Below are 12,681 nucleotides of genomic sequence, written 5' to 3' on the forward strand. Positions count from 1 at the left end.
TTAATGTCACTTTATAATTTGTGTTGCACTATTTTTCATTTGACCATCATAGATCAGCCATTACTGACGTTTCATTTGTAGTGGTGGTCCAAATCCTTTACCAGCAACAAATGGTGTGGTGCTTGATGTCCCAATGATCAGGGGACCAGCCGGATTTACACCTGGGTTTGGCCAGATGATAGGACTGATCATTGAGTCAATTTGATGGTAACCCATTGCTACAGTGTTTGGATTTGTTAACCATCGGTGATCCTTTCGAATGGTGTTGGGTCTTTCTATACACAGTGTTCACTCTTCATTATAACACGCTGTCTCCATGCGACTTATACGCTCCGTGATTTTGATAACTCGGTTTGACAGTGAAGCCATATAATAGATTTGGCAGACCCTCTGTTTTCTGGTGTTATATATGTGCTGTATGTTCGCCTACTAGGCATTAGACATGGGATATTTGCCTTTGGCTCTGGGCCATGAAAGGAGCATGTGAGAGGTACACCCAGTGCATTCACTGCTGAAAGGCGCACTTTGTTTAGAACCAGTGGCAGCTCCTCCGCTAAGGCGGAGGAGCGTCACCCCACTGCTTTTCAGCAGTGGAAGCAAAAAATAGAATTTTATTTAGCCTGTGGCAGGCGGCCAGGAGGGGCAGGGCTGCTCTGCTGACAGAGCAGGGGAGGAGTGGTTGCACTCCCTAAAGTGCGCACGAATGTTTGGCCTGCCCTCTGGGGTGGGCCAAACATTCATGTGCACTTAGCATGTTCTCCACCCAGGCTGCATTACAGCCTGGGTGGAGAACATGCCCAGGCTCCCTGTCCCCATCTGAGCGCCGTGGTATGGCGCTTCGACCAATCACAATGCTAAGGGGAGCCTCAGTCTGGGTGCTCCTGTGCCTTGTTCCAGCCAATGGAGAGACGCAACAAAGAGATGCAGTGAGGAGGTAAGTTGATATTTTTGGGATTTTTTAATTTAATTTACACCTTGTCCCTGCACACCTCCCTCCCTGCCCCGGCCACCACTACGTTCACTTCTGCCCACGACACACTCTAATCTGCCTCCAACCAGCTAGGCCATCCTTTCTATCAAAATATCAGGAGAGGTAGTGGAGAGATATTTCTTCGTCACTTTATTTCGCATGTTAAGCATTTTGTGTAAGGTTTAGTTTGCAACAGGTTGCCACGTTCTCCATTCTCTGTTTTTAGACTTAAATCAGAGCACCCCCTACCTTGTCCCGTCTATCACCCTTGCCTTCCTCCTCACCCCAGCCCACCCTACCCCGCCACCACCGATCTGTGCTGGCCACCCGGTTTAGAACATCTGATTTATACACACAGTGTAACATGTGTACCAAACAAATCAAGAAAAAACAGTCCGAAGCAGAACTAAGTTAATGTTTTCGGGAGATCTGTCATAAGACAATACCTGTTTAATAGACTTGAAATAGGGGTGAAGAATTTGAATGAATGTTATTTTTAAAGCAACGGGTCTCTCAGAAGACAGTGCTATAATCATCAGTGTATTTTTTATTGTAACCATGCACTGAATACAAATAATGACAACACAAAATATCATCTTAGCCTTAAACATATTAGTACTAAAACCTGATTTATACACTGAAAGCTTTAATCAACTTAACACTCCAGGACATCAGAACTTCTACTCTTCTTGCTGTAGAGTTTGGTGAGGGGCGCTAGGCCCTCATTATGCTGTGTGGATAAATCAGACACGGACACCAGAGTGAGGGTTAGGTAATGGGCCTTGAGCACGTGCACTCAGTCCCTTTTATTGGCCAGGGTCATCTGACCAATGACGCCTGGTGGTGGGTGGGCTTACATCATGGAACTGAGACACTAGACCGTGTCTTCCGTTACTACACTTGCCTTAGGTAGTCATGCATTCTTAAACTCTTTTGCCCACACTCTCAATATATATATATATATATATATATATATATATATATATATATATATCAGCAAGTGAGTTACAAGTATTAAACCTGTTCTTCCCTATACAGACTAACCTTGCCGAGATTTTGATTATTGATGTTTTTGGTTCTACATTCTGTAGCACGCTATTTAGTACTTGATAACTGATGATAGCACATATGTTATTCCTAATGACATCATCATGTTGATGCTGGAGTGCAGGGTGTGACCAATGTTCTTTATAATGGCAAGTAACAATGGACAGCTAGTTGCACGAAATGTTTGCTTTTTCATTAAACTTTAGATGTAGAGTACTGATGGGCGGTTATTTGTAGAAAACAACAATAGATTTATAGATAATAATGAAGTCAGACAAGCAGAACTAACGCACAGTAACTAATTAATCAGTGAACATTTTTGCAAACCACCATTATCTGTGGGACTTAGCGCTTCCTAAATCAACCACAGCAGTGTCTGTATGTAAAATTCACCCTTCGTACCATTAGAAACCGCACAAACTCTCACATATACTTATATGATACTATTCACCTGTGGTGAAACTGTACTTCACCAATGTATGATTGTAAAATTCTACAGGCATGACACTTTTCTTTCACTATGCTCAAAATCAATTGTTAAGAAGAACATGTGGCTCTAAATATGCTAGAAATGTGTATTTTGAACACTGTCTATGGAGTCTGGTCTGCCATGATGCCCAAATGGACTTAGAGAGATCTAGATTCCACAGCTAAGATTGAAGTATTACAGTAAATGTGTACACAATGTTTTTAGCAGCTGCATTCCATTCAAATCCTAAGATTCCTCATGTTATGAAAAATGTGGACGTCTGTAGAAACTTTGCTTACCAGAGCAACACCCAAAATCTGTGGAAATGTGTAAGACGAACAGCCAGCTGGTGTAAGTCGAATGGTTGCATATGGCGTTTGAAACCAGGCCTTCTCACTTGCCCACACTATATCACATAGTGGCAAAATTGACGCTCCCAGTCCAAGGGCAGGTCCATTAATAGCAACAACTATAGGCTTTTTAAATTGAATAAAAGCGGTCACAAAGTCCCTAAAAGGAAAAGGAAATAATTAGAAATAATTCAGTGTTTCAACAACTGGGCCACAAAATGTCAAAACAGATCACAATTCACATTGTCCAAACAACCACAGGCCATTAGTAGAAAAGCAAATGCACATTGGTAAATACATATCTGATTATCATACAATCAATTAAATTATTATATAAACTTAAATAGAAGCAGCTTCTCTCGGAGTGGCACCAGCTATAAAATCTGCACAAACCCAAGATACTCATCTTGCTAAGTTTGACCCACACCTTTATGGATCAAAAATACATCACAGTAAGATATGATACATTTTTAAATATCAGCTAATCTCTTCAATTTATTTATGTACTGTGCTAGTACAAATCAAATTGAAAAGGTTTTCAGAGTGCTATGCGATCAGACCAGTTGTTAAAATTGCAATGAGTGCATACTTCTTTGTGGCAGCTGTAAGACGCAATATTACAGGCAAAACAAATTTACCAACAAAAATATTGGCTACATAAATATTGAGGACACAAATATCGAAGTACAAAGATCTGGAATACACCCATATCATCGTAAAAATGTATCAAATAATATTGTCTTTTAAGCATTAAACATTATATTAACCTTAAAAATATATTACCTTTAAAAATATTACAAATTAAAAAAACACTAAAGTATTAAAGTAAATAAGAAAAACTAACAATTACAATTACTAAATATTAAATATGACAAAAGAGCAAGTACAATATAAATATTTTAAAAAATTACATAACTCCAAGTATATAATAAAAAATAATTTAACTAGCTTTCAAAATAAAAAAGATAGAAAATCTATGCTAAAACAATCGTTATAAAATGACAAAAATAATATAGCACAGTGGAGGGGTCAAATTCAATAATCACACTTTAACTTGACCAACAGTAGGGAATTTGTTGAACTTTACACAGGCAAGATTTCCGGTTTCCACTTTAACACAAGTAGCCGTAGGGAAAGTGATGGACTTTGGAGGGGGGGGGATTTACTATTCCCACTCCAATGGAAGTAACAGTAGGAAAGTGTTGAACTTTGAAGGGATCAGATTATACCCACGTTGGCCTGATCAACAGTAGGGAAAGTGTTAGACTTGAGGGCGGTCAAATTTACTATTTCATGTCCTAAATTAAAAAAAATGATATATATGAACTAAAGAAACATAAATTATATCTCTGTATATATAAAAAAATACAATATTTCAACAAAAAAGATATTCAAATAAAAAACTTAAAAACTAAATTAACAAATAAAATTATATTAAAATATTTAATCAATTACAAACGTTAAAACCAACATTCATAACTCACTATATGCTGCCTGAAAATTCCAACACTAACAAAAAACAAATTAAAATAAAACTTAAATTAAGAAAATTCACTTTTAAACAAAATAACACTATAAAATGGATTATATCAAAAAAACTAAAATACAATTCAAAAAACTAAAAATAATTCAAAAACATAATTATGTACAACTATATTTAAAAGAAAAGATTTAAAGTACATAATAAAACAATACTATTCGCTTCAGCATTCTAAACCCTAATATTTTTTTTTTGTAAGACCTTTATTGATATCTTTGAGGGATACACAGCAATGAGCCTACAACCCTGAGGCCGGCTACGGCATATTAAAGCAATCAATCACTGGCAGTATACACAGCCCTTCAGCCGATAACGGTCTGTCCGGCGGCGTTACCTAAATAGATATTCAACAGCAGTACAATCATTGCTTACTCAAATTTACACAGTGTCTTACTTTTTCTTTTATGAAAACCGTAACAAAACATTTAGACTCAATAGGTGAAGGAATAGTCATGTTGTAAATGTGGCAATGCCGACGACGTCTCTACACCGGTAGTCATGTGGATGTGCAATGTTCCGAGCTTCATGTGCACCGACTACTTTTGTGGCACCTTACCCGGACAGCGTAGCTGCCCTGCCATGTGCGGTGCCGCCCTCACCCACGACCAGCACTGAAAATCTCTTAGCCCTCCTCCTCCTCGTCCTCCTAGCTGTCAATATCTTCTTCCAGCAGGGGATCACAGAGATCCCCTCGGTATCCATTCCAGGGCAGCCATATTTTATTCCACGTACGAGGGTTTGCCCGTAACTTATACACTGCTCTTTCTGTCACCATTAATATGTCTATGTTTTTACACCATTGCGTCAAGGTAGGAGAGTCTGTGGCCCCCCACTTTTGCGCTATATCTCTCTTCGCCACCATGATGCCCACGGTGGCCCACAGTTGACCCTGACGTGTGAGATCATTGGGGTCTCATACATTCAACAAGCATGTACGGGGGTTTGGCGTCAGGAATACCTCCAGTGTTTGGGAGACGGTCCGCAGCACCTGTCCTCGGAGACAATAAGGGTGTTCCGCTCTGTGTAGTTTGTGGAGTGTGGTCCTTGTGTAATATATTCGGTGTAGTATCTTCAGTTGACCCAGTCTGAACCTAGCCGAGATGCCTGCTTCTTTTGGGGACGCTAGCGCCGCATTCCAATCCATCTCGTCCATGTCCCCCAGTTCACCCACCCGTTTCTCTCGCAGTTTGTCCGTTGGGTCTGGAAGATTATTCATTAGTTTACGATACGTCAGGGAAGTGGCGCTCTGTTGCATGAAGTCGGTGAGGCCTCGGGGACTTCCGTGCCCTCTGGCAATGCCGCCAGTAGTGCATGCCTAATTTGCACATATCTGTAGGTTTCATTCGGACCTAGATCGTATTGCTGCTGTAACTGAGAGAAGGGGATCACCCCTCCGCCCGACCACAGGTCCCCCACCGTTGATATGCCAATATTATCCCACTGCATGAATCCCTTGCTCCGGCGCAGGTGTCCCAGTGCCTTCGTGTCCCAAAGAGGGGTGAGTTTCGTGATGACTCCACCCCATTTAAGTTTCGTTTGTGCGCTATACCACAACGCGACTGTGTGTTTTGTGGGTCCTATCAGCTTCGCAGCCAAACCCCTATGGTAGAGCGTCGCTAGCAAGCTATGAGTGCCTAATTGTACCCTGTCAGTCCGATAGGCTGGATCTTAATGAGGGACATGCTAGCAGTGATTAATGATTTTAAGTTGCGTCGCCCAGTAGTACATTTGTATGTTAGGCAGGGCGATCCCTCCCTCATACCAGCTCCTGTTGAGCTTCACATGTGCTATTCTAGGTGGGCGGTCGCCCCATAATAGGCTGGTTACCATGGCCGACAACTGCTGGAAGTAGCGCGGTGGCACCAAATGGGGGGTATTCTCAAGTGCATACAGGAAGCGTGGCAACGCTATCATTTTAAATAGCACCGCTCTCCCTAGCAGTGTTAGCGGCAGGGCTTTCCAATGTTGCACATCACGCCGTAGGCGCTCTAGCGGGGGTTTTAAATTTAGTTCATAAAAGTCTATCACGTTCCGCGTGATATGGATCCCTAAGTATTTAAAGGAGGTGTCCGCTATTTCTAACGGACAAGTAGTGGGGAGGATCGGTGCTGGGCCATGTAAGACATAGATTACTGATTTCGACCAGTTAATCATGTATCCCGACACTTTGCCATGCGCATCATAGAGCCTTAAGAGTTCCGGTATTCCGCTCTCAGGCTCCCCCAAATAAATCAGCATATCGTCTGCATAGAGGGAGATTCTATCCTCCCAGCTCTCCCCCACCATATCCCTTTTAGCAGTGGGGTAGTCCTAAGTACGGTTGCCAATGGTTCCAGCACCAGGGCAAATAATAGGGGTGACAGCGGGCAGCCCTGTCGCGTCCCCCTGGCCAGGGGTATCGTGCGTGAGATGTGACCATTCGCTGACACATGCACCACGGGACCAGCATAGAGGAGGCGTATCCACGCTATAAATTTAGGTCTGAATCCCATATGGGTGAGTACTGCAAATAAATATTGCCATTCGACCATGTCGAATGTCATTCTAGCATCTAAAGACAATATCGCCGCCGGAACTTTCAGCTGCGGTGCACGTGCCAACGCCCCATGGACTCGGCGAAGGTTAAGTGCGGTGCTTCTGTGTGGCATAAAGCCTGATTGATCCGGGTGGATCAACTGCGAGAGGTGAGGCGTCAATCTAATAGCTATTAGTGTAGTATGTGTATCTAGGGACCTGTATCGATACTCCAATTTCTGACCCTTGTCCGGTTATAAATCACTAATATCCATACAACGGCACAGAAAACCGTTTCATAAATTAGTCATAGCGCATGCTGTCACATTAAGCAAGCACTATTCCTCCAGCCCCCTAGAAAGCACACCGAGTTCTCTAAACAAACCAAGCCTCCAGCAAACCTGGGAAATCCCCGCTGCTATTGTTTTGATTTCGTTCGAGAACTCCTGTAAAGAATGTAAGAACGACCAGTTCTTAATGACATCTTTTATTGACGTCTTATGTCCATCCTTACGTCAAACCCGGCACCTTTCAGGTATAAATATACCGACGCTGCCCTAAGTAAAGACACGGTGGTGATGAGCTTGGAGCAGTGACTACTTGCCGGAGAGCCGAGCTGATGCAGGAAGCCCACGGACGCTGCCCCTCCCTCCTGACGCGCTGAGAGAGACGCTGCCTTTTCTCCTGCCGAGAAATCCAGCTTCCAGCGTTTCAAACTTGCCCTTGCGGATGATTGGGATACCGAGTCCTGAGACAGAGATACCAGCCCTCCTACCTTCTAAATCCCAGGTACTGAACTGACTAACCCCTTACAGAGAATTCTTGAGTCAGATTCTTGGCAAAACAAACTTAACTTAAACTGCTACTTACTTACTCCCTCCCACGTATTAGGCTTAGGTCAGGTACACCGGGGTAGGCGTAGTTAGAAGCACCAGTTGAGTACGATTAGTCAATGTATATATGTATGTATATCTTTTATCCATTTTAAAGTATCATATGGCTAAGAAACCATATCAATGCTTTTACAGTATTATTTTATAATCCTGCTTTTACTGTATGCACTTTACTTAACCTTAAGTATTGCTACTGTAGCGATTCATTTCTCTTGTATGAGAAAAAGAGACTGATCAATAAATAACACCTTTTATTGAACACGCCCATCTCTTCTTTCTCTACAATCTGGTGGAACTAAGTATGCACGTACTGACTGAGTAAAATAGTTGTCTTTTGTTTTCACACGACTCTGGAGATATACTCTTGATTAGGGGAGAGCAAAGTTGTCATGTTCTATGGTTGTCAGAAACTAAATCCCTTCTTGTCTATCCAGGGAGGTTAAACTCCTCCTCGCCTATTCGAGAAAGTTTCTAGTGAACTCTGAGCTAGCTGGCACACAAAACTTAAGTCTAATATCGTCAGTAGAAGACCTAGTTAACCTCTGTCCTACGTCTATACTATTGAAAACATTATTCCAATGCGCAGAGCCTATTGGGATAATAGGAACTACACTACATGGCGCCCAACGTTTGGTAAGGCGATAAATCTAACGCAAGGCATTAGAGTAACTCAGTCGTGCTTTTTCACACAGACCCTTTCTCCCATAAATACTCCAAAGACGTCTGGAATGGGTCAAAGGTTAAAAATCCGCCAAACTTAGTAGGAGGAGACTCCTATGTATGGTTTTTGGTTTATTCAACGTTGAAGGATACAGTGTTCCAAAATATTGTGCACCTAATCTTTGTTTCCGTGAAAACCTGATCTGCAACAAAAATCTTCTTGTCAGTAAAATGTCAGACAATGAAGAAGATAGGAAGACAGCTAGAATAGCAGCTCAACTCCTAGCGGATGACACAAGTCTCCTACAGCAAGACCCGGATGCAATACTCATCCCGGTCAGCATAAGAAAAACTATAACTTGAAAACTTATAGAAAATGGACTGACATCGAGAGGTGGTACAGTCATATTTGTAATTGTGGCACATGAATATCGGCAGACAGAGGTAGTCTATTCATGGATAAACTTTCCAGCAGCAAACGCTGTAACAAAGGAGTTCCACTATTACAAAATAGAGGAACCACCGGATGAGTACACTCCTTTCGAGGAGGTGGAAATCCGATTAAAATACCAAGAGCACCTGCTCTGGTTTAAAGGCGCCCTAAAACATAATGATCACATCACCAGGCTCGGTCCACTAGGTAGACCAGGTGCAACGTGGTCGGTTCGAGCCAGCTACACACCACATCCAGACATTAAAAAAATGTCAATACCAGAACTTTTAGTACAGCTAAAACAACTGATTAAAATACATAGACAATTAGTCAAGTATATAATGCGGACTTCAACAGTCCAACCAGCTATTAAAATTCCACAGCTGACCCCTCATCAGGGGAACACAAATAAGATCACACCACAGAACATACAGTCCTGTCTAGGTAAATTACCCATTAAAAGGGAACAAATTCCATTCTGGTTAGCACAAAAACTCACTCAAATAGAGGCAGTATTTCCAGATACTACCCCTACTGAGAAACACAGAATTCTGACTATCTGTCTTCCAATGGGGATCGCACCACATGTGGAGGACTGTGACACTTGGGGTACAGTCTTTGCTTCCATTTACACAAAAATACATGGTGTTCCGTCCATGGCGGTAATACCAGAGGTGCTAAAACAGATTCAAAATGAATACGGTCCAGAACCTGCTTTAACTCTGGGTATGAAATTACTGAAAGATTTCAAGCAGGTCTCGGCAATATTACTAGCCAACATAAAGGGGGAAGCAGCAACTGTGGCGATCCGCCAAAGACTGAAAGAAACAGATATAGCAGAACAACCATTTGAACTTGCCAGAATCATAGAAAAATCCTATGAAGAACTAGGAAGAGATAGTTTGGGTGGAAAACCAGTGAAACCCCAACTAACTGAAAATCCTGAAAAGGTATTTATTAAAAATAATCTAAACACTCCAAAAAAGAGCTGGGATGGAAATAAACAATCCACTCCCAAAGAAAAAAGATTCCAGTCCAGAGGAAGGTCTCCTCGGCGGAGAGAAAGATCTCCGGACCAAGGACACAAGTCTCCCCAGAGGGAGCCCTCTGAGAAAAAATACAACCTTAGAAATAGGGATAATTTGAAGAAACCTGATAGACATCAAGATATTGATACACGTCCATCTCGATCTTTTCAGACTTCCTCGCAGAAATCGGAAAGAAGAGGACGGTCAGAACACAGGGAAGAGCACGTCAAGTCCAAAGACAAGGAACCTGCTCATCAAAATAAAAAGTTACAATTTCCAAAGAAGAAGGTAGCCAGTATTAAAGTAATCAAACATGCTGAGGATACTGAGAACACAGCTGAAAAACGGAGAGTGGGCTCAGACAATGCTAGACAGCGCAGCAGAAGTGAGCATAGCTCGCAAGATCCTGATGAATCATCTGGAGACAGTGGACACGAATGAATACATTCAGGTGGAAACTGCAGATACCAGAGTTAGCAAACCTCATAAAATATATGAAATAACTTTACGTATAGAGGGAGATAAGACTAGGAAAATAAGGGGTCTATTTTGGGATAACCTCTCCAAAGGCTATGACATCCTTTTAGCTGAAAAAGACTGGCCACCAGAGTTTGTCAGGGAGTGCCCTCATGGCAAAGAAATGATTATGCCTGCCTTCTCAAATCACGTTCCAATACATAGAAAATATACACTTGCAAGAAAGTGGGCAGTAGCCCAAGCTCCTGCATTATATAAAAACCACGTAGGATGGGATGAGGACTCACCTCCTCACAAAATCCAGTTAAAATCTCAACCAACTGCACAAAAGCAGTACCCAATTAAGCAAGAAGCTAAAAAACAGGTCAGGGCGATCTTAGATCAACTTGAATACCAGGGGGTGATTGAAACTTGCACCTCACAAATGAACAATCCTTTGTTTCCTGTCTCCAAGCCAGATGATTCATATCGTCTAGTTTTGGACTACAGACACCTTAACTCATGTTGCAAAACTTTTGCAGTACAAAACTCACACAGTGCAGCACTAATGAATAGCATAGTGCACAAAAAATACAAAACAACATTAGACATCTCTAATGGATTCTTTTGTCAAAATATAGCACCTGAAAGCAGATATTTGACCGCTTTCTCAATAAATGGCTCGCAGAAATTTCTGTCGTTTGCCACAGGGGTTCAAGAACAGCCCAGGATTATTCTCAGCGAGAGTAACAGAGTTACTACAAATATATGATGATGAGGCATTATCTTATGTCGACGACATCTATCTAACAGATGTTGACTTGGATACTCACTTGAAAAGACTGAACACCATAATACTTGAGTTCGCAGCAGAGGGTTACAAATTCAACTTCAAAAAGTCAAGAATTGCCCATCTGACTGTCCTATTTTTAGGATATGAATTATCCAGTGAAGGCAAAAGCCTGGCTGACAATTTCCTGAAGAAATGTGCTGTAATCCAAGCACCAAGAACGCTGAAAAACTTCCAATCAATTCTAGGTTTCCTGAATTTCGGAAGAACTTACATTATAAATTACGCGGAGAGGGTTAAACCTCTCTATGACTTAATAAGACCAGATTTTAAAAGAATCAATTGGACTCAAAAACACACAGAAATTTTGAGATCTTTACAAACAGACATGTTAGTTAAAACAAAACTACAAACACGCGATAACACACGCAACCTTGTGATTCGGGTCATCCCAGGAAGATGCGGATTCACATACCTAACCTCTAATGAGGGAGAAACGGTACCAATAGCTTACAAATCACATTTGTACACAGAAGCTGAAAAAACATTCAGCATTAAGGAAAACATTGTTCATGCAGTTCAAACAGCTGTAGCAAGAGAAAGATACCAAGCAGACGGCAGACAGATTACAGTCAGAACAGCAGAATCGGCCTTTGAGGCATTAACAAGCCCATGTAATTTACCTACTATGGCACTAAATCCAAAATGGATACAATGGGAATATTCTCTTGCTACAGACAGAGTGAAATACTATTTTGACCCGGAAATAAAAAAAATTAAAAATCTAGAATATGAAAGAGAATACCCTCTGCCTAGCGACATTCTGCCCATACAACTTTACGCCTGCGTAATATACACAGACAGTTATGCAGAACCCTCAGTTTGGGGAAAACAAGCCTACAACGCTACATGCGAGGTTGTCAAATGCCGGTGGCGCGGACGTAAATTGATGCCACTAGTAACGATGTCACAATCTGTAAAAGACAATTCAGGTCATCAAACTGAATTAATAGCTTTAAAAATGGCGCTCGATATTGCAGATCGCGAATTCCCGACACTGATAGTGTGCGATTCACATTCCTGCGTCAAATCATACAATGAAGACTTGCAGAAATGGGTTCGAAACGGTTACAAAGCTGACACAGGTGCCACAATAAAGCACAATTCGCTTTGGGAACAAGTAGTTCTTTTACAGAAAGAACTACAAAAGGCTCACGTGATACATACACTGAGCCATCAGCGTGATGGCGTTCACGCTGCAAGGAATTTATTGGCTGAGACAGCCACAGCGGAAGCAACTAAATCGGCTCCCGTAGCTACAAAAAAGCGTTCAGGAAAATACATTGACGGGGAAACAATGCTGGCGGTGAAAACGTCATCAAAAGGCGACTGCTCAGCGCTACCCATCAACTATCCACTCAATTATACATACATAATCGATGCGAACTCCGTTCCTTTTGCTCAAATCCCTGGAGTGGGGGATAGGGTAATTCCAAACAGGAAAAGGAGAGGCTTCCTAATACAAGAAGCA

The 12,681-nt window shown here is 41.8% G+C and overlaps 1 protein-coding gene across 1 annotated transcript in view; it reads right to left on the reverse strand.

Annotated features, from left to right (window-relative positions):
• Nucleotides 1-12,681, reverse strand: part of LOC144797587 (chromodomain Y-like protein 2) — a 625,531-nt gene that overhangs the window by 104,412 nt on the left and 508,438 nt on the right. Inside the window, exon 5 of the mRNA XM_078668253.1 lies at nt 2,786-2,996. Within this exon, the coding sequence (XP_078524379.1) occupies nt 2,786-2,996 (211 nt within the window). The remainder of the gene's footprint in view (nt 1-2,785; nt 2,997-12,681) is intronic.

The sequence above is a fragment of the Lissotriton helveticus genome, chromosome 12 (assembly GCF_964261635.1).
Source record: "Lissotriton helveticus chromosome 12, aLisHel1.1, whole genome shotgun sequence".
NCBI lineage: Eukaryota > Metazoa > Chordata > Amphibia > Caudata > Salamandridae > Lissotriton > Lissotriton helveticus.